Source organism: Paroedura picta, chromosome 2 (assembly GCF_049243985.1).
Source record: "Paroedura picta isolate Pp20150507F chromosome 2, Ppicta_v3.0, whole genome shotgun sequence".
NCBI classification, from domain to species: Eukaryota; Metazoa; Chordata; class Lepidosauria; order Squamata; family Gekkonidae; genus Paroedura; species Paroedura picta.
In genome coordinates this window covers 95,786,741-95,811,637 of record NC_135370.1, presented here as the reverse complement: position 1 = coordinate 95,811,637, position 24,897 = coordinate 95,786,741, and the positions used below count along the sequence as shown (strand labels likewise).

Genomic DNA, 24,897 nt, shown 5'->3' with positions numbered 1-24,897 from the left:
ACAATCCTAGATGCAACCCCAAGGGATGCACAGAACAAGTGGAGGCATCTCTTAAAGCAGTGGTCCCCAACCTTTTTATCACTGGGGACCAGTCAACGCTAGACAATTTACTGAGGCCCGGGGGGGGTAGTCTTTTTCGAGGGATGTCACCACCTGAGCCCCTGCTCCACTGGCATTCTTGCTGGTGCCCCTGACTTTCCGCTGCCCACTGGGTGGCCGCTGGAGAACACCAAAGGTGAGCTGTCACCAGAGTGGCAGGGCAGCCCCTGTGGCAGCAGCCAGGGAGAAGGATGAGGAGGAGCCGCGGCCCGGTCCCAACTGATCCACAGACCGTCCCAGTCCCCGGACCATGGGTTGGGGACCATTGTCTTAAAGAAAAGTTCATAAGCAGTTTATTGAGGTTTACAGAGAACACAATAGGTGTCATCGTAATTGATGGGCATTTTTAAGAACAGGGCTTTAAGGCAACACTTTGGTTCATATAGAAGAAGAGTTGGTTCTTATATGCCGCTTTTCTCTACTCAGAGTCTCAAAGTGGCTTACAATCGCCTTCCCTTTCCTTTCCCCACAACAGGCACCCTGTGTCTATAGGCAACCCTTCACTGCCCCTTCACATACAAAGAGTCCATTTCCACCATGGCTAGTCTTTTATCTTTATATACAAAGAAAGAACTGGACAGAGCATTTGTACCTTGGTGCCAAAAAGTCAGCGAGTCTGGCACTTTAGACACAACACAGGAAGAAAACAGATAACACCCCAGAGAATAGAGCAATGAAAGGACCTTAGAACCAAACAGAGCAGAGGAGTTAGGGCTGAGCAGCCCCTGAGGGATCAGGCATGTTGCACACTAAAATGAGCTACAAACAGTTTGTACATATGAAGCCACAGTGCAAAAATGGAAGCTATTGACTTCTCTCTCACACTTGCATGTGCCTTTTATGAAAATCTACCCTGCAGGAATTTGTAAGAGAAGCTTTCCCTGTGAACAAATTTTTCCCAGTGATCCAAGACTAATCATAGAATCATAGAAAAATAGAGTTGGAAGGGACCTCCTGGGTCATGTAGTCCAACCCTTTGCACTATGCCAGACACTTACAACCCTATAGCTCATCCATTGTAACCTGCCACCCCCTTGAGCCTTCACAGAATCAGCCTTTCTGTCAGATGGCTATCCAGCCTCTGTTTAAAAATCTCCACAGATGGAGAACCCACCACCTCCCAAGGAAGCCTGTTCCATTGAGAACCTGCTCTGTCAGGAACTTCTTCTGGATGTTAGATAGAATTTCTTTTGAATTATTTTCATCCCATTGGTTCTGGTCTGTCCCTCTGGGGCAAGAGAGAACAACTCTGCTCCATCCTCTACATAGCAGCTTTTTAAATACTTGAAGATGGTTATCAGATCCCCTCTCAGTCATCTCCTCTCCAGGCTAAACAGGCCAAGCTCCTCCAACCTTTCTGCGTACATTTTGGTCTCCAAACCCTTCACCATCTTTGTTGCCCTCCTCTGGACATGTTCCAGTTTGTCAACATCCCTCTTCAACTGGGATGCCCAAAACGGAACACAGTACTCCAAGTGAGGCCGAACCAGAGCAGAGTAATGAAAAACTAATATCACTCGACTCAGCATGGACTTCATGCGCCTGCCCCCCCAATTTTAAATAGATATTATAGGCCCTCATCAGTTTTAAAACAGTTTTGTCAGTTTCAGGATGATTTCATTTAGTTTCCTGCATTACTTTGTGTCCTTTTTAATTCAAGGAACTGAACCTAGAGGATTTAAATAGAAGGCGCTTACTTGACACTGCCGCACAACTGCAATAGGGAATCACATCAATTAAAAAAAACACTTAGCTGCACCCATCAGATGTCACAAGTGATGTTACCACCGAAATTAATAAAACTGTGTTTTTTTGGCTATAGTTGCAGATTAAATAACTTGGAGAAAAAAGAATGTTACAGAGAGGCAGGCAAGCTTACAGGCTTGATGGCTCAGAAAATCTGCAGTAAGCTTTATCTGCAAAAAAGGCCTTAGTCATCATCCAGGCTTAGGATGGGGAGTTTGATTTACTAGACCATCTTGCTCCAAAGAAAGTCTGATGGAAAAATATAGAAAAGATGAAAACGGTCATCAAGAAGACATTTAAAATACTCCCTCCTCATATTTGACTTGTTCCTTAAAGAAATGTTGAAAATATCATTTAGCTTTTCAAAAATCAATCTGGTTTTAGCTAGTCCTTTTTATTGTGATGAACTGAAATGGAAGTTTGTCCATCATTGCTTCATCCCATTGAGAATCACAAAAGGAAGCAGAAGATTACTAGTGTTTAGACAACTCAAAGGAAGCCAAGAGGAAAAGCTATGCTCATTATTTTTAAAAATGGGTTGAGTAATACCTTTAGCCTTTCCTTCTATTCAGATAAGATTATGAATGCAACCTTGCCATTGTTGTGTCAAAACTACCTTTAACCCACACTGATGGGGAAGAGGCAGATGCTAAACCTGTCCAGCGACCTTGGTTAGTCTTTTTCCTGGTACCAGCCACTTCCTTTCCAGAAACAACTGCCCCCCCCCCAATTTAAAAAGGTAAATTGGTCATGTTTATATAGAGGAATTACAAGGAATAACAACAGTGTAACTTGTTATTTTACGTAGCTGGTTTTCTGTCAAGACTTTGTCAACATTGGCTGAGTCATCACTGTGAGTTCTTTTCTGGAGAAGCAGCTGTTTTTCTTAAGAAGATAGGAGAATAGTGGAGAAAGCCAAGTATATTCATCAGCATTCAAGTCACAACAACGATGGTTGTCTGGCTTTGTAATATTATGAACGGCTGCACATAAAAGCTGAGTGTCTGTACCTGGAAAATGAGCACCGGCTGTAGCATGGGCCTTCACAAAGCTTGGCAAAGATAGCATCTGAGGCTTCATCTAGACATGAGAGTCTTGTGTGGCTGCGACTAAAACCAGCAGCTCCATATCTTGGTCTCTTACCTCCTGTAATAGACAGTAATTTAAATGGTATGACTGGATGATGTTCAAAGTTTTCCTGCCTCCCAAAATAACAGAAAGCAGAATATGGAAGAGGGAAGGTTATCACATTAGAAGGCTTTACAGAAGGTCGAGGAAGAAGGTATGCAGAAGTTTGTAGCACAGCCATATGGTCCTGCAACATCTGATTTCTGTTCATCATAAAGTTGCAGGAACATGTATCCTAGGTGGAGCATGGAGATATCCTAGAATTACAACTGATCTCTAGACTAATTTTTTATTTGCCACTTATTAATTTCAAAGATTTATTACACTTCTCCCAGAATTCAACTGGAAGCCAATGCAGCTACCATAAAACAGGTTTTATATGGGCTCTCCCTGGTGTTTGTGAGAATCTGGGCAGCTGCATTTTGGACCAGCTGTTATTTCCAGAGCAGAGCCAAGGGAAGATCTGCATAGAGTTAAGTGCAGCCTGGAGGTGACCATTGTGTGGATCATAGTGGCTATGTGTTTTGGGGCTGATAGGGCACTAGTACTTTGCCTAGCATAGATGGAAGAATGCCAGCCATACTACCCTCATGACTTGAGTTTCCATCATGAAGGAGGCATCAAAGTTCATTCCCATCTTCCTGGCCAATTGTGCTACAGTAAGTTGCACTCCATCTAGCTGGGGAAGGCACACTTCCTGGTCTGGTCCTTTCCTCTCCAGCCAGAGGACCTCCATCTTTGAAGGGTTCAATCTCAGAAACCTTTCTTTAAGCCACTTCATCACTCTCTCCAAGAACTGGACTAATGAACTCAGAGGGGCATCTGGCTGACTATACATTAGGAGGTAGAGCTGGGTGTCATCCATGTATTGGTGACACTTGGATCCAAAGCTCTGACTAGCTGGGTGAAAGGGCACATAAAGATGTTGAATAAAATTGGGAAGAGTTTTGTACCTTCCAGAATTCCACAAGAGAGTTGGCAATGGTGCAATTAATCTTCCCCAATTGTAACCCCCCTGACCCCAACTGCAGAGAAAGGAGGTTACCCATTGAAGGGCATTCCCTCAGATCCCTGCATTGGCGAGGTGGAAAAAAGAAGCTCATGGTCTACCACATCAAATACTGCAGTAAGATCAAGCAACACCAGCAGTGCTGACCTGCCTTGGTCCAGCTACCAGCAGAGATCATCAGGGCAACCAGAGCCATCTCACAGTAGAAGCTCAACTGGAATGGATTCAGAACTGATGCTTCCTCCAGAAATGCTACCAGTTGGCCCGTGGTGGCTCTTTCAGTCACCTTCCCCAGAAATGCAAGATGGGAGATGGGGTTGTAACTGGCCAGGTCCCGGGTATCCAACAATGGTTTTTTCAACAAGGGAGATAGCACTGCCTCTTTCAGACGGTCTCGGAACATCACTCTAGAGCAGGGACAGATTTATTAACTCCCAGAGTATTGCTCGTTTTTAGGAGCCACAAAGGTCTAGGGGACAAATTATAGGCCTCATTGAAGCTAGCATCCTTTCAACATCAGCCTGCACAAGACAACTGTCCTCCAAAGGCTTCCAAAGGGCCTCCAGTTCCCTGACTGTATTAAGTGTTGGGGGAAGGTCCTGATGGAGTAGCGAGATTTTATGAGCAAAATAGCTTACAAAAGCCTCACAGCTAATTGACTACTAATTGTGTGCCCTTCTTTCAAGGTGGTAAAAGACTGGATTACCCTGAATAATTGAGCTTGGCATGAGCTAGCAAATGCAATAGAAGTGCATCCTCCTTCACATTTTGCCTCCTTCTCTGCCATCTCATAGGTTATCATAAGTGTTCTATAAGATGTTTTCATAGCTTTGTTGAGTTTGCCTCCAAACTTGCTCTAGTCATCTCAGCTCTTCTTTTCATGCAGCTCCTTGGTGTATCAAGGTGCTGGCTTAGAGTGGGCAGGGAGAGCTTTGAACTCTATGCCTTGTTTTAAACTTCCAGGGAAATTGTTTTGCTACTGTATGAAACAAGATTTTTGGCTAGAAGGACCACTGGTATAATCCAGCAAGGCACTTCTTCAGAGTCTTAGGTAAAGAAAATTTCTAGTACTTCCTGAGATCCTATTAAAGTTGTGATAACAGGGATTAAAATTTAGACCATTTCAAAAATTTGGGCAATGTTAGAGAACTGTGTTCTATATCTGTACCATATCCTTGGTAAGTAATTTTTTAAGAACACCAATCATCTTGGCTAACTCATGAAATATTAATGTTGAAGATTGGAATGAACATGAGTGTACACATGAGAAAGGGTATGTGAAAAACACCAAGCTCATAGCATTCATGAATGGCACATTTGTGTGTATGCCTCTTTCTGTATTGTACCTATTTGAGAGCAGATAACAGCTAAACAGCTTTCCTCTTTGTCTCTTACAGCTGGTTAATAGAGCAGGACCTATCACCCTGCTGTGCATTCTTGACATTTAAAGATATTGTACATTCCCTACATCCTTCCCCTCCTCCAACTGTATTCTTCTGTACATATTTGAATCCCACGCAGTCCTTGCAAATATTTCTTTAGACAAATCTAAGCCTGTGCTTATTTTTACAGGTGCTCCAAAGGTAGGAACGAGTCCCCTTTAACCCCCCCCCCCCCATGCTATGCTGGGGATTTTGCATAGCAAAAGCCATATGGGTTGCTAGTAAGGAAGCAAACAGGGTGAGATTGAGTAAAAAAAATACACAAACAAACAACTGGATTGATCTAACCATTATCTCTATAGTTAATGGCTATGTTTTCATCTGACCAATGACAACATTCATAAAGACTTGGAAGTGTTGGAATTCAGCCTAGTAGCTAAAACAGTTTTAGTTTCTAGTTCTGTTTTGTTCTTGGTAGCTTCCTGTTCAGTTCAGAATTTTTCTCCTAATGTCTGGACAGTTCTTGGTCAACCACATCCATCATGATCATTCATGTTCAGAATTTATGGGATTGAACTACAGTTCCCAGGCAGCAGTGCAATGAAGTGTCAATGTGATCCAGTTAACACCAAGTTAACATACCTGGCTTTAGAAATTAGGCAGAGAGGGAGATTAAGAACCTTCCCAGTATTGCCAAATAGGCTATGATTTGGGTCAGAGCTTAATTCATACATTTACGGCTGTAGATTTCTATTCCCTTGTGTTCTCTTTCTACTTACAATAATGAGTCATATTTAAGAAACCTTGCTTGATGTTTAATTTATTATGTACATGAAGACAAGAGGAAAAAACATTGTACAGGCAAGCCTCCCTGTACTGATGAATGTAAAGGAGCATGCAAATACAATTGGTAGCAGTATCTTCTCAGGTACTTTTGTAATTGGTTTTCTGTACTCACACCTTAGGCAGGTTTTATTTGTTTGCATTGTCTTCTAATCCTAGTCCTATTGAATTGTAAGGAACATTCTGTATGCAATATATATAATCTCAACAAGAATTGAGCTTGTTGATAAAATTATATATATATATTTATATTTATATATAAAAATCTCAATAAGCTCAATTCTTAAAAAGAAAAGTAATCTCGAGGGGCTGTGACATAAGCAGAGGAGTGGTGTCAGGGGTAATTGTTGTAGTAATTTCCCCTTTTTTCCTGCCTTTTGAATGTGTGATCAGGTGCAGAAAGAGGCCAGTGTTCATGCTTGGCTTTTGAACTTTCAATAGCTCCTTACAGGTCATGGTTGGAAACTTATCAGTGTCTGGGTAAAAACTGGTTAGATCTAAAAAAGCTAATTATAATGTTCTTTTAAAAATGTTTACCATCATATAATTTGTGTACAGAGGCCGGGTTACTTATTAAAAGAATAGATATATTTTTAATTGTATCAGATGGGCATGTTTTCATAAATTACTTCAGGTAACTTATACCTTTGGTCCAACTGATAAGACAGGCCTTGAACAAATATGGAGTAGCTGATGTATATTTTTCTTCTTGCTTTCAGGTGTCAGTCGGTCTCTCCACCAGCACTTTTATACCACCCCAGAAGCCCATCATATCCCCTCAGTGACAGTGAGGATTCCTGCCACTCCAGCAATTTCACCAAAGTTTCTAATTCCAGGGGGCTCCTCAAGGATCAGAGTAGTTGGGGAGTTACCTTGCGAAGCACTTCTGCTTCTGCTTCAGACACTGAATCTCCAAGTCACCCCTTCAAAGCCATTAGCATTGGCTGTTTGGATAAAAGGCTGTCCATTTATCAGACTGAAGACCAAAAAGAGGCTCCCAAGGAGACACAAGATGGGGAAACAGTAAGCAATCATCAGCTTACACGCAGCACTCTGTCCTTGGGGACTGCAGCAAATCTGCGGAACCTCTCCCTTAGCAGGGTTAGCATCCATTCCCAAGCACTAGACATCAGGCAGAAGATATCAGAATGGGAGTGCCGCAAAGAGCCATCCCCTAGAATGAGTGTATGCTTGGACAAGAGGGATGTTGGAGATAGGTCAGGCAGTGAGGGCTGTCCCAGCATGTTGCCTTCTCCATGCAGTGAGAAGACATTTGAATACAAAGGCTTCCGGAGAATGAGCAGAACATTTTCTGAATGTTCCTACCCAGAAACAGAGGAGGAAGAATTCCTAGACAGAGATTCCTGCCACAGATTTGAAAAGAGGCCAAGCAGAAGTGAGTCTTCAAATGCTTTCCTAAAGGGGCACACCAGAAAAGAAACGTCTGCTGTGTTGAACAGAATACAGAAAATTGAACAGGCATTAAAAGAACAGCCTGGCAGGGGTCTTCCTCAATTGCCAAGTAGCTGCTACAGTGTTGACAGAGGAAGGAAAAAATCTGTGGCTTCGGGTATTGCTGAAGACTTGGCAGAAAGTGCAAGTGATAATAAAGCAAGGAATATTATATGCGGGACTAATCCAGGCACACCCAATGAGACTGAGAAAAGTAGTAAAACTCAGCAAGGACTGAATGCTACTGGTAGTTCTGTTGGTTCTAAGCTGCTTCCTGAGAGCTTGGTTAACACAGCAGTCAATCCTGTACCCAAGCCCAAACGCACCTTTGAGTATGAAGCTGACAAGAATAATAAAGACAAACCAAACAATGGCCTACCTCCATCACCTCTGGCTGCTGTTCCTCCCCCTCTCCCATCAACCCCTGCTCCCCCTGTCACTAGGAGACAGAAGAAAGAGTCACGCTTCCATAGAAAATCCCAAAATAGGTAACGATGGAAAATGATTGTCATATAATCTTCAATATTGTGGAGTCATTTTGCATAGCATAATAATTCTCCTTATAAGGTAATACATTTCAGATAAGAATTTAAAAAATCCTCTTAATTTGCCTACAGCTCTTGTGCTATGTTTTCTGCAGGTCTGGTTTGTCATATGCATTATGTTGTCATGAAAAGACTTTAGAGCCTTCCAACAGCTACAATAGCTGGAGAAATATTTATCTTAGCTACTAAAGGGAGGCTAAATGAGAGTGGTATGTGTATGTCTTCATTCTACTAACAGTGTAACAACTTTATATATAGGTGTCAATTTGATCAAATGCATTGTAGTTGATGAAATGGAGGGTCCTCCACATCTTTATTAATTTCATAGTGACATTTTGGTGTAACCATGGTGTATTGGTCTAAATGACTGTAAATAAAGCGTTGCTGTAATGATAATACTAATGTTTAAATACAAAGGTTTTGAAAGGCCAGAATTCAGCCCCATATGCCATTCTGGTGAGTTCCTGCTCTTCCTTAGGAATAGCCCTGGGTAGAATGAAGGGGACTATGCCATAGTTATTTGAATCCAGTCCTCCAATTTTTATATACATTTGGATGCACATATATTTTAAAGTAAGGAATTACAAAGCAGTATCTTGGTTATGACTTACAAATTGAGTGTTCTGGGTACTGTCTCATACTCATGTAATGCCAGAGCAGCTTGACTTGATCAAAACAGTGTATGTGTGTGTGTGTATGCGGAGGATGTTAAAAGAATGGAACTATGGTTCAATTTCAAAGAACTCATGTTTTTGGGTTTCCTTAAATTATGGTAAATAGTGTTGTTTAACAGGAAGAATGCAGACTGGTAGCTTAAATGTGAATGAGTATATATCCTTGAACTTTGCTCATAATCTCAGAGGTCATAATTTCTTGTGTATTTTTTATAATTCTTATTTTAGGAATAATCCTTTGTTTCAGAAATGAATAGATAACCACAGAAGACAAAGCACTTAAGTTTCTTGCAGCAATGATCACTTTTTGCCCTTGTATAACTTAAAATCTACCATTTCCCTTGTATAGTTAGAGAAAGAGTAGATGCTAGTTTACTGTCCATGGCCACTGGCACGATGACTGGCAGTTAATGTTAATGTCTTTTACTGCCCCAGCTGAAACTTGTTGAGCTAGTGGTGAATGGTAGAAAGGATGCAGATAGGTCCTTACAGGCAGGTGTAGCAAATTTCTGGGAACAAGTGATACAATCTTCAGGACCTAGGAGAGCTCAAAGGATGAACAGACATTGCTCTGACTGGAAACAGTCTGACAGAGCAGTCATAAGTAATGGCTTTCCCTTCTCTGAGACCTTTTTCACATGATTTTCTTGGAAGACAATCCATAAGCACTGAAAACATTTGGGCATGGTTCTTCTACACATCTACTCTCCCACTGCATTTTCAGAGTTGTAGAGTTATGTTCTTCTGCACATCCCTTTAACAATGAGGGTTTTCAAAGGAGGGTGCCGTCATCATCGGTGGTGTCACCAGTGGCTTCACAGGATACCTTTCAAAAAAACAGGAACAAGAGCTTGGGCGGTTTTGCAGGGCTTGTAAGACAGAGCTTTTCCGCAAGGTCTTTGGTTGAGGCCAGGGTGTGGAAGACCTGGGGCCCCCTCCACACTGAACATCCACCTGTATTAGGATCATCGGCATCTTTGAATGTTTTGGCCCCCTGAGGAGCTGGGGGAAGGAGGGGAGTGGACAGGGTCAAATTTGGGTTTTTATTGATTGTCTTGTCGCTGGAGCTGGCTCTTGGTCTTATATGTAATTGGCGTTTTTAACGTTTTTATTGTAACCCAGTACAAGATGCTGTGCAATAGTGGTGGGTAATAAATCCAAGTAATTAATAAATAAACAACTAAGCAGGGAATTCAGAAAGCCTGATAAGCCTATTGTTATAATGCTCCATACTGGAGTGTTGTAACAGTAGGCTTATCAGGTTCTCTGAATTTCCAGGTTTCAATTTTTTTTAAGTATTTAGCTCCTTCCTATGTAGATATATGCCTTTTTCCTCATATCTCCATGAGGTAAGGGGCTAAATACTTTTTTTAAAGAAGAAAAAAGCTGGGAATGCAGAGAACTTGATATGCCCCAGAGGTATATCAATATTTTTTATTTATGCCTCCCATGGGCCGGAGACCACTAGCAGATTTATGCCCGCAGAGCTAAGTGTCCTGTGAGGGGCATAAGGAGATAAGTGGTCCACCAAATATGCAGAGTCCAGACCGCAGATGGCCTTGAAGGTAAGTACCAGCTGTGCCAGAGAACACATGCAAATTGTTAAAAAGCATGGGGGAGAGTACTGTCCACTGTGGCACTCCACAAGGGAGCATAAAAAGGAGTGACAACTTTTCCTCCAGCCACCCTCTGTCTCCGGTTCTAGTGAAAGGAGATCAGACACTGTAAGGTTGTTCCCTGATTCCCTGTCCCTGCGAGTTGGTGGGCTAACAGCTCATAGTCGACCATGCCAAATACAGCCAACAGATCTAAAAGCATGAGGATGGCTAAACTGCCCCGATCCAGCTGGTGCCAGAGATTATCTGTCAAGGTGACCAGTGCAGTCTCTACCCCATGGCCACGATGGAAGCCTGACTAGTATGGATCAAGGACCAAAGATTCCTCCAAGAATGCTAGAAGCTGGTCCATGGTGGCCCTCTCAACTGCCCAGAAACGCAAAATGTGAGACCGGGCAGTAGTTGGCAGGGTCCTGTGGGTCCAGCAATGTTCTTTTTCATTAGAGGGTGAACCACTGCCTCCTTCAGCCCCCCAGGGAACTCCCTCGATGACAGGCCCCTCAAGGGGCCTCCTATCTGCTGTTTGCCCGATTTGAGCAACCATAATGGACAGGGGTCCAGTTGGCACATGGTTGCCCTCACTGATCCCAGCAAGTCCACTTCAGTTAAGGATAGCCACCTGAAGCCATCAAACATCATTCATCGCAAAAGCCACAATACTTCCAGTTCACATACTGGATGATTGGTCGCAGGAAGGTCACAGCAGAGTAACAAGACGTTATCCACAAAAAAGCTCGCTAATGCCTCACAGCTCAAATCCAATTGACTACTGTTTTGTCGCCCTTCCCAGAGGGCAGTGAGAGACCAAACTACCCTAAATAATTGTGCTGTGCGAGAGCTAGTAGATGTGATTTCAGTGGTATAAAACTTGCATTTCACCATCGTTTCCATTATCTCAGATTTTAGCCATTTAAACAAAAGGAAATTAAGCTATTTGTCTTTGAGAGGGAGGAGATGGATTGGTTTGACCACCACATTCAAATCATGGAAAAGTGGGCTGAAGGTGGGTGAGACTTAACACAAGGAAAAGGGCAAATCAAAATTGGGATATCAGCAGTTTCAACGGAACCATCCCCCCAATGGAAATCAAGATAAACTGAAGCAATATGGGGCCAGAACCAAGGAAAAAACTCCATGCAGAAAAGATTTATCTCTTTTTGTTCCTATTACTTATGTACTAGAGCAGCCTCCCCTTTTCTCTGTAAACTAAAAGGTTCTCAAGAGAGAAGAGCTAGGGCTTGAATCCTTGTGGTCCATTGCTTAATGTGGTCCATTAAGCAACTACTAGGAGAACCTTTTCTAGTCTAGGGCAGCGGATTCCAATGCAGCAAGGGAGTTAAATAGCTGGTGGGTTAATAAGAAGGCAAGTGCATGCTTTGTACCAGTGAAAGTTAAATGCTATATCCTCTTCCTCTTTGAGGCTTATGAATTGTTCTTCTTTGTCAGTTCCATTTTTGGTGTGTTTTCCAAATATGGTAAGATAATTGCAGTGGGTATGTTTTGAAATATGGAAAGGAATGAGCTTTAAATTCTTTCCAGTTGCCATCTTACATGATATCGTATCCATATTCTGTGTGAATTTACCTCAGAATAAATTGTGCTGTGATCACTGGGGCTTATTCTCCAGTGAATGTATACATAGAATAAAGTGTACAAGGGAGAGGAAAAACATAAGGAAGAAGAGCATGGTAGCACCATCTGCTTATTCTGCCTTCATCCTAGGTATATCGTAAGTCCTTTTCATATGAGCGTCTGGGGATGGTGAACTGGAATATGGGAGGGGGAAGCGGGATCACGGTTGTAAGCTCTCCCCCAGTGATGAGTGTTTATTGAACGCCATGTATGGAACCTACGTATGTATAGCTTTTAGCCTGCAACTGGGCCTGCTGCTTTCTCAGGCTTTCAGTATTGAGGGGGCTGGCATATGCATGGAACTTGTTGCTCTAGTTCCCCTTTGTTATTTCATTCTCCCCAGAATGTTGTGTAAATGATTCTCATTTCTTTAGCAAGCCTTTAATTACTTAACCAGAAAATAATGTTATTATATTTTTCCCTTTAGAAAGTCCTTTGAGTTTGAAGATGCTTCCAACCTCCAAGCCTTGTATCCTCCCTCCCCAAATGAGAATGGTACTGAGAGCCAGCGCAAATCTGGATCGAAGAGCACTTTAGAAGAGAATGCCTATGAAGACATCGTAGGTAAAGAAAGACCCATTGCAGGCCTTGAAAGAACTGCTTTATGCTGAAGTATATTGTGGCCAGGCAGGGACTTGTTAAATGTGTGCCCTGTCACAACAACTCTTGGCTGCTGCCAGCAAGGGGCAGTTAAATGATGGGCAAATGTCAGAGCAAACACATTATTCACAGACTGCAAGCAGGAGGTCTCGATTCCTTCAAACCTCACTGACTACTCTTATTGGAAACAGATTGCTTGGTCAGCCATCACTATGTTTTTTGTGGACTCAGTCACTATTTTTTAAGTCTTTGGCTGGGATCTACCATGGGTTTGGAATGTAGAAGAAAAAATAGATGCAGAGTTTGCAGAACTATCAAGCAGCAGGGTGGCTTTTGTAGGAGTTGTGTCGCTGGCATAATATCTGTGCTAACTGTCCCAGAGTAGCTACCATCTTCATCCATCCCAACCACGTCCCTTGGCAGCTGTATATCCTTTTGTCCCACACTTATCTCCCCTCACTGATTCTGCAAAGATAAGAAACTCTAACTCTATATGTTGTGTAAAGTGTATCTTAGTGTAACCACATATCACGTAGGCTAAGCATGTTATTCTTAGGAACTAATGAAAAATAGTTACTTGGCATATTAAGGGGTGGATATTGGCACTGGCATCCCAACTTTCCTTTATCTTATGTGACTTTCTTGCGAATAGTCAACTTGATATGCTCCCATGAACAATTGGAAAGTAGTTTGCCTTTTATCAAGCAGTACAAATTATTCCACATCATATTGCATTTTTCACATTTGCTTGTCTGCATTGCCATTTTCCATGACTGTCCCTTTACCCCATTCGTACAACCCATTGAATTGAAAAAATATTAACAAACAAAAAAGTTCCTTTTCTTGGCTGTCCCAATCCTACAGGTGTGACAGTGTGGCTGGTGTGGCTTCATTTGCTTAAATAATAACTAAATTAGCTTATTTAAAGATTACCCCCCCCCAATAAATTTGAGCAATCATAGTGCAAGATCAAAGGAAAGCATCATGGAGTTAATCAGGTGCACCATGAACCTGTGGTTTCTCTGGCATGTTATTAATCACGCTCCCTAAAAGCTATTATTTTTATTCTGTGTAAGCAAAATTTTGAGAGCTGTGCTGTTCCTTCTTAGAGCTTAAATTTCGAACTATTGATGTGATAAGAAGAATAATTCTTCTAGTTTATGTGCATGCAGTGCCTCTTTGAAAAAATGGTTCCTACATGTGACTCTTAAAATATATGAGATTAGTTAGTCTTGCATGTTGTTGTTGTAAGCCATTCAGTCATATCCAACTTTTGGGGACAGCTGTCATCCCTTGGGACAGCTGTCATCATGATCCCCGATCTTGCAACTCTCAGTTGTGCAGTGTTCTGGCTAGTGTCCATCTTGATCGTGTCTAACCACCACACTCTTTGTTGGCCTGGTTTCCCTTTTCCACTGACCAATCATAGCATAATTGCTTTATCCATTAAGTTGGATTGCATGATATGACCAAAGTAAGTGAGATAGAATTTCATAATGTTGCCTACCAATGATATATCAGACTTTATGTGTTGTAGTATTTCGTTGTTTATAACTTTTTGCTGTCCATGGAACCTGTAGAAGCCTTCTCCAACACCAGAGTTCAAATGAATCAATTCTTCTCTTGCCTGATTTTTTCATTGTTTTTCACAGCCATAAGTGGCTATTGAAAATATGATACATCTAATTAATCTACATTTGGTAGTCAGGCTTCTGTCCTTGCTTTTCTGTGTTTGGTTCAAGCTCATCATTATTGAGTGACCCAGAGTAATTTGACATTGTATTTCCATACTGCAATCACTACTTACATGAATTTGTGATCCAAGAAAAATTAATTGTTGAACACATTTGATCTTTTCATCATCAATTGTTATTGTGACATGTCTATTTTTTGCAGTGGTCATTATTTTCATCTTTTTAGTGCTTAAGAGAAGGCCAAATTTCTTACTTACTTCATAGACCTTTGTAATCAGCTGTTCTAGGCCTTCCTTAGTTTCTGACAGGAGGGAAGTGTAACCATCAGTACTGTTACTGCAGGCAGTTTACTTACTCTAGCACCCTTCAGTGCAGGCACTTCTCCTCCTGGAGAGCGTGTTTGGGGTAACGGTTCAGAGTGGCAACCTCTAATTTGGAAAATTGGATTTGATTCCCCGTCCTCCACATGCAGCCAGCTTGGGTGACTTTGGGCAAGATACAATTCTTTCAGAGTTCTCTCAGCCCCGCCCATCTCACCGGGTATCTGTGGTGGGAAGAGGAAGGGCAGGTGATTATAAACCATTCTGAGACTCCTTTGGGTAGTAAAAAGCAGGGTACAAAACCCAGTTCTTCTTCTCTTCAAAGTTTGCTAACTTGCTCTTATTTTAAGGATCATGTTGTTCTGGTCAAACATTGTTCACATCCTAAATTTTAATCCTTGTTGTTTTATCCTCCTTTGGTCAGTGTGCTATAGTTGTACAGCACAGAAAATGACTTTGTTCCTTTGTCTGTAGAGCATGCTGCAAAGCTTTATGCTTGGCTGCAGAGTTCCATCCCTTGTTATGTGTGCACTTAAATGACTTCACTAGTTACTGGCATTCACTTCTGTATTGTTCCATAATAGCTGGTGTGTCCTGCCAGTCAATGAAGGCTCTTGTCAGCCTCAGGTGAATTTGCAAGGATTTTGGAATTAATTTGTTCCTCTTTTATCTATCACTGGTAGTAGTAATAGGGAAGGGAATGGCAAACCACCCTGTATTGAGTCTGCCAAGAAAACGCTAGAGGGCATCACCCCAAGGGTCAGACATGACCCGGTGCTTGCACAAGGGATACCTGTACCTTTACCTAGTAGTAGTATAACCCATTGTATTTTGTAATGCAACGGGCACTACCTCATGGCTTGGTGTGGGTTTATTGCCACACTTGGAAGCTGGCAATCTCTCTGTGCACAGCAGACTTGAGCCTAGTCAGGTTTATGCACACCTAGGTAATGTGGAATTCCAGAACAAGAACCTACACCAATTTGGCAACCTTACGTCTTCCCTGCAATGTTTTCTTGACCTGAAATAGGTCAGGAGGTGCTAGGTGGCTGTGGGGGCATTGCACCCTTTTGAGGCCCACTTCCAGACTTCAAGAAATATGTTCAGGCCAAGGACAGACAACCTCCAGATGGAGCAGTTCTCCTGGAATTGCTGCTCATCTCCAGACTATAAAGATCAGCTCCCTAGGCAAAAACGGATGCTTTGGAGGGGTGACTATATAGCATTGTATCCCACTGAGGTTTAGGGATGCTAGCCTCCAGATGGGGTCTGAGTATCCCCTGAAAGTACACCTCATCTCCAGGAAGTTAGGCTGAAGGGAAAGATCTTCCCCGTCACATGTACCCCTTCAAAAGGAATCTAATCCAGCCCCTTGCACAATGCATTATGATCAGCCTCATGAAATTACACACACACATACACTTTTTAAAAAGATAACATTAAAAATGAACTTTGTCTTTATGTCCAGAAGTACGGTTGCCAGGTCCTTCCTGCTGTACCAATGGGGATAGAGGAGAAGGGCTACCAGATCCCAGTTGGGAGACCCCTGGACATATGGGGGTGGAGCTTCAGGGAAGGGTCAGGGGTCTCAGTGGGGTACAATGGCATAGATTCCACCCTCCAGAGCACCCACTTTCTCTAGGGGAACTGATCTCTGTAGTCTGGAGGGAAGCTGGAATTCCAGGGGATTCCCAGGTCCCACCTGGGGACTGGCATCACTATCAAAAAATGTTTTGTAACTTTTTAAAAGGCTGGTAGGTTAAAAGCCTCATGGATATAGAACTTCTCAGAAAGCCAGTCCAGACAAGATGATTTCCGGCACAGAGATTACTAATATGGCAAATGTGTGTGAAGCAATTAGTGAGAACTTGCAGTGATGATGCATTTCTTTAGTTATTTATTTATTTTCTTGAATTTCTATACCACCCTCCCATAAGGCTCAGTGCGGTTTACATAAAACATCACAGGCATAAATCACAATCACAACACAAATATATCAACAGCAATCACAACAGTGGTTCCACGATTAACAGAATATTACAAGAAATTCATTTCGGCATTTTTTTTTTACAAGAACCTCTAGGGAAGTCAGTTTGGCTCAGGTCATGGAGGGGGCTGTCGGGAGGGGACCAACGGAAGTTGTTGGGTTGGTCAGCCTCTACCAAATGCCTGGCGGAGGAGCTCCCTTTTGCAGGCTCTTCAGATTTGTGCGAGTTTAGCCAGGGCCCTGATCTCTTCAGGGAGCTCATTCCACTGGGGGGGGGGGAGAGGAGGCTGTGACCCTTGTTGAGGTCCAACGTGCTTCTTTGGGGCCAGGGATCACCAGCCAGTTGGTGGTGGCGAAGCATAGGGCTCTTTTGGGGGTATAGGCAGAGAGACAGTCTCTCTAGAAAACTTTTTAGACAGGAATGTGTTTGATTAAAATTCTTTCTTCTTAGAGGTCTATTAATAGTAAGCTTATAATTAGAAACTCAGTGATTTCTTGTTGGTCCAGAATCTATGGAACAATGGAGGCATATGAAACACATGACTCCTGTATGTATATTAGATCGTGTTTCAAACAGAATTTTTTTGCACATTTGTTTAAGAAAAGGTTTACTATAGTTATGTGTATTGGAATTAAGAGACTTTTCTCCTTTTTTGGGTAAAATTGCTATATACTGTAGCTGGCTCACAGACAAAGCCTGTGCTAATTTCCTTTATTCGCATACTAGCAGAAAAGCCCATTAAAAATATGGGTTTTGAAAGGGGTCTAAGGGGACAGGGAATTGCAAAGGGTTAGGGGAAGGCCCCCCCAGGGGCTCCCCCCAAGGTAGGGTCCCGCTGGCCAGCAAAGCGGGAAGGGAAGGTGGAACACCCACCCGCCCCCTCCCAGAGGCATTGCTCCCGCGTCAGCGAGAGGGCTTAGCTGGCTGAAAGGATGCTTTGGCCCTGTTCCCCTCCCAGCGGGAGCATTCCCACGGGCGGCAAAGCCCTGGCACGACCTCTGGGCAGACGCTTATTATGATCTCTCACTGTAGCCTTAGAATGAAAGCTAAAGGAATGCTCCCCACAGCCATTAGAGCAAAGGCTTTTTTTTTGGGGGGGGGGGGAACCCGGCAATGCACCCTATCAATTTTGGGCAGGGCTGTCTCCCGCCCCCTCCCCCTCCCCCACTGCAGGGAAAGCCTTGTTCTCCCTCTAGGCGCTGTGGAGCCCCGACGTGCAGTAACAGAAGGCATAAGATTGGGAAAGGATGGGTCCCGAGAATAAAAAGCAGCTGTAGCGGAGGAGAGAGAGGCGAGTAAGCCAGGCTAGTTTGCTGTGGTGACTGCTGGCGCGGCCTCTTGGATGGCGTGTTTCCCACCAGCAGCCTGGGAGGTCACGTTGCTCCCCCGGCGACATTGACACTGCAGCATCGGTCCCCTCTCCTGCAGCAGTGATCTCGGGCAGCGCAGTTCTCAGAGGCCTGGCATGTGGGCTGCGGGACAAAGGTGGGTGCTGTTGGAGCGAAGCAGCATCAGAGAGCCCCCCCCGCTGGTGGCACACCACCGGAGCGGGTGGCGGTCTGCTGCAGGAGAGCTGTCCAAGCAGCGTCCTCGGCGATGAGGAAGATTCTGGGCCGGAGGCCAGGCAAGCATGTCGCACACGCCTGATGGAGGCGGCCGCTCCAAGGGCCCACTGCCTCTGGATTCCTAGGGCTGGACAGACCTGGACAGACCCGGACAACAGAGATGAGACCTGGACAGCGCCGCCCAGATGGCTTTTTCAACTTTATTTAAGAGCCAATGGTTAAGATGTAGTGAATGGCAGGTTGCATGGTAGTGGTTAATGAGAGTTAGTATTAGTGTGTGCAACCTTGTAACCAATGGACTTCGCTTGTTTGCTTGAATTTTTTGAGGAACCTTTCTACGTAAACATAAGATATTTTTAAACCACTCCTGCAAAGCGGTTTAAATAAAATGCTAAGAGCTAAAGGGAAGGAGAAAGGGCGGAATATAAACTCGGGAGGACCAGAGTCTGGGATAAAAACTCGGAGGGCCCAATCAGGAGCCATGAAGCGGCGCCTGATTGGGCCCTCTGTGTGTCAATCCAGGACCCGGCCTCGCCTGGGCCGGCCGGGGAGTTGCCGCAGCAAGCAAAGAGCCTTTGCCGCTGGTGAGTACCTGAGGGGTGACCGGGGGGTAGGGAATTGCTTCCACACGGTGAAAGGAGCAGGCCCAGCGCGTCGCAGACATGCCGGGCCTGCTCCTTTCGCTGCACTGAAACCAGCGACCGCCTGGGGGGAAGGGGGTGGGGGGATGGCTTCAGTGCGGTAAAAGGAGCTGCTCCTTTTGCCGCGCCGAGGCACAGACCTCAGGGGGGGGATGGGGAAAAGGCTTTCCCTCCTTCTGCTGAGCCCTCCCCCGCACTACCCTCTAATCACTATTCTACACTGGTTCATCTGCCTTTCATAATAAATAATACCTGCCAGGAGGAAGAATCACAAAGTACCTCACTGAAGGAACATGGAATGAAAGATATACAGGAGAAAACACTACCTGATGAACACAATGTTTCTGTGATTTAGGCTCTTATTTTGGCAGGTTTTTGCCAGTGCTTTGGATTGGTTTCATGCCACTGAAAGCAAGACAGTGTCTTAAAAATTACATTATGCTTACTTCCTGCATAGCACTCCTTATCTTCCATAATCTTTTGTAAGAGGATTCCAAGTTTTTAAAAACATTTATACCCTACCTTTTCTTGTACGTTTGGTTCAGGGTGCCTTACAATAATAGCTTTAAAAATTAAATTAAAACCAGAATAAAAAGCAGACTTCGAATCTTTCCTTCCTACCTCCCACTTAAAAGGTGCCTGCTATTCACATCTCCTGGCAAACTGGCAAGCTTTGTAGATCTCTACAATCATCAAGGAACTCCTCCCCCCCCCCCCAGTTTCTGGGAACCCATTCCACAGTCAGGAGCCACAATGCCGAAGGCCTGGACTTAGGTTGATGCCAGGCAGGCTACTTTAGGTAATGGATGTGAGGGCGATCTGGCTGCGACATCTGTCACCCCATTGATCGCCAGGGTTGATTCGGCTGATCTGGCTGGCTAGGCGGGTGTCCCCTACCTCCCTCACTTCTCCATGTGCGTCCCTCCCGAAGCTGCACGCTCGGTGGAAGAGAACGACCATCCCAGATAGAAGGAGTGTACCGTTCTTCGGTCAAGGGTATACGATAGCTGCGCTCCCCTGCTAGAATCTCCAAACAAGGTAGTGGGATGGCCAATTGATGGCTGCCCTGTTATTGTTGTTGGAGCATAGGGACATAAGGAAGGAGATTGTCCTTCAAATATCTGGTTCCCAGGTCATGAAGGGCTTTAAAAGGTCATAACCAGCACCTTGGATTAAACTTGGAAGCAGGCTGGCAGCCCATGAAACTGCCAGTGAAATGGGCAAGATGTTCCCAGTGGCTAGATCTTGACAGCATTTTGGACCATTTGTCGTTCCTGGGTTTCAAGGGCAGTCCCATGTAGAGTGTGTTGCAGCAATCCAGGCATAAGGGTACAGAACCACACATCAGGATGGCCAGATCAGCTGAGTCTAGGTAACAAGGAAGTTGATGAATCAGATGTGTCTGAAGGAAGGTTTCATGAGCATCCCCAGGCTCTTAACCTGGTTTGGAAAAGTCAACATTACTCCACCTGGGACAAGTGGATACCTCTAGAACAGGGGCCCAGGAGGGAGTCTGCCTGGCAGCTGCGTCACATGGAAGCGTGAATTAGCTCTGCTTCCACATGGAACCATTCCGCTGCTGCTTTGTTTCTCAGGGGGACACAATTCAGTGTTGGAGTGGATCCAATGTTGAAATGTGTCCCCCACGGGGATACAGTAAACTGCAGAGCTTTATGCTTCGCGGCACCACACTGGCGGTAGCCCAGTGAGGCTGTGGTGGTGCAAAATCAGCCTCAAAGATTTTTCTTTCATTACATGAACACAAATGGAGTTGCCGCATACTGAATCAAATCCTTGGGCTATCAAGATCGGTATTGTCCATTCAGAGGTTCAGAAAGTGGTCTTTCACATCACATTCTGTGTGATCCTTTTAATGGGAGATGCTGGGGATTAAACTTGGGAACTTCTGAATGCAAAGCAGATATTCTACCACTTTGCCACAGTCCCTCTCCTAAATATCCCTCAGTGATGGAATCTCATGGATATTTGCTTGCTACAGGCGGAACTTCTTGGCTTCTGTCAGGGCAAATCCCCTCAAACTCTTGAAACTTCTGGATGTTGTGCTTCCAAACTTAATTCCTGCTATAGTTCCATCATGACAGAAAGTAAAGAAGATAATATACTTTCTTGAATGTGAATTTTTGTATCATGGAATAAAACTTCACTTTGTAATGTAATGTTCCATGTTTAAAGTATTTCATTTTCTGATTAAAGGATATGTAGTAACAGAATAGTTTGGGTAGTTTAGGATGGAAATATATAGCACACAGTCAATGACCCCAGTCTTGGACCTCTCCAAATACTTAACTGGGACCACTAGCCACTGTAGCTGTTCATTAGATGAACCATGTAACATTTCTAAAAATACGCAAGATGAATGTGAAGAATTAACAGTTGCTTGCTTTCAATGCTTGCTTTCAGTGCATCACCATGTACTTAAGAACAGCTGACAGTGGGCCAGTTGGAATAGACTTTTGAGTTGGCATTGCTTGCATGTTAGAATGTTAATATTTTCTAAAGTAAGCCTGTAAATGGCGTGGGAGATGGACTGTTTGAGTGGATTTTGTTTGCCTTTCCCAATAAAATCAATCATCTCTTGAAATATCACATACCATGCTATAAAGTCATGCAAAAGAGAGGCTGTGAAATATCAGAGAACTGTAGATGACCCTATTTTATAGAAACAGAAACAAGTTGGTTGCTCAGGATGTTAGCCTTGCCTGTCTTGTAGGTGTTTGTCAAAGTGGGATATAAAAACCACATGTTTGTCTTAAAAGTAAGTATAGACTGAGAGAGAAGAGGAAGAAGCAGTGAGTCTTCTCCTCTGTCAGTTTGTAGCAATCTTAAATGCTATGGAAGCTTTGGGGAAATGTCACTATTATCTGTTTTAAAGACAAACACTGTAGACTGCAGGGCCCTAGAGTAGCAATCCCCAACCTGTGGGTCGCGGACCACACGTGGTCCGTCGACTAATTGGAGGTGGGCTGCGAAGGACGCCTTCTCCCCTCCCCCCCCGGCCCTTTACTTCATCCCCCCAGCAAAGAAGTCCTGGCTTGAAATAGGCTTAGTTTATCTTGTCTGTACTGGCAGACCTGTACTTGTCTGTACTGTAGAATAGTGATCCCCAACCTGTGGGCCCCCCCTGCCCTTTTCTTCATCCCCCCCGGCCCTTTACAACACACTTCGGGTGTCATTGTCTCCCATCACTCCCAGATGGGACTATCTCATTGCAGAGAAACAAGCTCAGGGTTCCCATTGATTTGTCATTGTCATGAGTTAAAATTTCCATGAAAATAAAATGTTCCTTATGTTCATTATTGTGGCGTGTCTGTATCTTATTTTGAAGGGGTGTTTAAACATTACTATAGCGATCAGAGAGCATTAGGGCAGTGGTTGAGAGTAGAGGATTAAACTACCCCCCCCCCACCAGGCCTCAGTAAAATTGTCAAGCGTTGAGTGGTCCCCGGTGATAAAAAGGTTGGGGACCACTGCCCTAGAGCACACCGAACAAAAACCTACAAATGTGTAGTTCAGAGCCTGTTTTCACTGTCCTATTTTATTGACAAAAAGGATTATGTCTAAATTCACATAATTAAGCACTTAGGCTGATTCTGCATGAGGCGAAAAGGCTGGGAGGCTGCTCATATGGCAACCCTTTCTTGCCTACGGCATGCCAGCAGGGACAAAAAATGCCCCAGTTGGCTCTGTGACGCCTCATGGGACTGGGGAAGCTGAATGAGGCATGTTGTTTAATTGCAGGAAGGCAGGATTGCATTGTAACACATTCCCACCTTCCTGCAAATAAACCTGCTTGCCTCCTGCAAGGCAGAACTTTCCCACCTCTGCTGAGTCCACTGGGACACACAAATTCTGTGGGGACCAGTTCTATGGCTGGAAAAGTTCCCCTGTGTGGACACAGGATGTGGTGGGGCATGCTGTTCCACTGCAACACACTGGTGCTGGCCCGGAGCAGCACTGCTGGTCCAGAATCAACCTCAAGCTACTTTAATATACTGACCTGTTTAGTAGCCTTTATTTCTTTCTGCAACTTTTTCTGCTAGCCATATATTCTACAGCTTGTTTGCCAAAGCTAAGTTATTTAGCTGATCCTGCGTTGAGCAGGGGGTTGGACTAGATGGCCTGTATGGCCCCTTCCAACTCTATGATTCTATGATTCTATTTATTTTATTAGAAGGATTTTTAAATCATAAGTTCCAGATAGATAGAACACAATAAAAATGGGTAATATGAAATCTCATAAAAAATCTAATAACATCCCCAGAATAATTTAAAGCAACAACAAAGTAAAGTCACCTTCTTATTCCCAAAGGCTCACCTAAGTAAAAGAGATTTGACTTGACACAGGAATAATAAAAGAGAGGAAGTAGTACAACCTCCCCAGAGGAAACATTCCAGAGGCTGGAAAATTATTTTCCTGAGATTTTTAGCAATGCTGTGGTTGAGGGAAAGGAAGGACTTAAAGATGATTCACACATTACCAAGTCCTTATTTTGATTAGCTGTGTTTTTGTAACTCCATGTTTGGAAAACTAATTTCCAGGTGTGCAGAGGCCCAATTCATATTAGGTTTGCAGAGTGAAGGGAGAGGGAATTTAAGCTTTTCTCCTCCACCATTTTTCTAACCTGAAAGGACCCCAGAGATTTGCTCCTTGTTCTTTTGGGGAAGTTTGAATGTTACTATCAGTAAACTTTTGCCAAAGAGCAGAATTCCTGGAAGAATTTGAACTTGGGGAAATAGGTGGAGACGAGAGCAAAAGGTTTTATCCCCTCCCCCTTGTCACACACACACTGAATCCAACCTGGGAATTACATATGCAGCATGAAACTGCGTACATGTCTGATTAAAGGACTATTTTCTAAGGCAATTCTAAGAACTATTTTCAAATGTGAAGCAACACTTATCCACAATGATGTCTAAAACAAAAGGAAATATGAACTCTGTTCATTTAAATGGAGTATGTAGAGGGGAGCAGATTGGTCCCCAGACATCCTGATGTACAGATAACTGTTTCCAGGAAACTCTATGTGCTTCCAGTGTATTAGAAATGCTGCAGAATATAGGGGTCCAAGCATGCTTATATAACATCTGGGGCTCTGTGCAAATGTTTGCCTATACTTTTCATTAGACTTTTTAGCACCATTGGTTTTCGATGATGCGTATCATCAAATGCCTGGGTTTTTATTTTCATTTTTGCATGTGTTTTTCTGTTCAGTACTTGCTTTGATTTCTTGTTGTGTTTTTCCCATCGCAACCCCATGGACAATGATTCCCCGTGGTTTTTGGGACCACATTTATGACAATGTTTTGTTCTCAAGCCATCTCAGAGTTGTCTTTTATTCCCTTGTGCAAAACGCTCCACCCACTTTTTTTGTCCTCCACCCCTAGAAATACCCTCCTTTATACATACCAACTGCTCTTCTTTTTGACCTTCCCTCTTCTTTGCTGGTTGCCATTTAATCTTTAAAATGTAAGTACTAGTGAAAAACTGGTATATTAAACAGTGTTAAAACTCTGAAGGTAACCAACTTAAATAGTGTGATGACGGGGGGGGGGGAGTAATTTCTGGGGGCAGCGAAACAGATCCAATCAACAGTTTTTTCCATCTCCCAAGTGTTTTCCAAGTGTTTCATAAGGAAAAATAAAGCAAATTAATGTGAACCAATTTAATGTGAACCAATACAAGTAATTTGCCGGTTTGTACCACTGGGTACAAAAATAATTTCTGCAGCTAAGTGGACTAGAGTACAGTACTTTCCCTCAAGCTTTTCCCTGCTGTCCACTTGCATTACATTTCCCTTAAAAAGTCCAGCATACTTAAAAGAAATATGATGATCAAAGCATCCCCTTTTCATCAACAATTGAGCACTAGTGATTTTCAGAGCATTGTTGTCACATGGTTTCAGGCATGGTTTCATTTGTGTGTGTGTTTATACTTGCTCCAT

General features: G+C 43.5%; 1 protein-coding gene across 4 annotated transcripts in view; it reads left to right on the top strand.

Moving 5' to 3' along the window:
- DENND2B (DENN domain containing 2B) overlaps positions 1-24,897 on the top strand; it is a 187,763-nt gene that overhangs the window by 94,227 nt on the left and 68,639 nt on the right. For 2 of the 4 annotated variants that reach the window (XM_077321740.1, XM_077321738.1), the window contains 2 exons: positions 6,927-8,147; positions 12,554-12,690. In XM_077321740.1, coding sequence (XP_077177855.1) covers positions 6,927-8,147; positions 12,554-12,690 — 1,358 coding nt within the window. The remainder of the gene's footprint in view (positions 1-6,926; positions 8,148-12,553; positions 12,691-24,897) is intronic. The other 2 variants (XM_077321742.1, XM_077321741.1) reach the window with 1 other exon arrangement.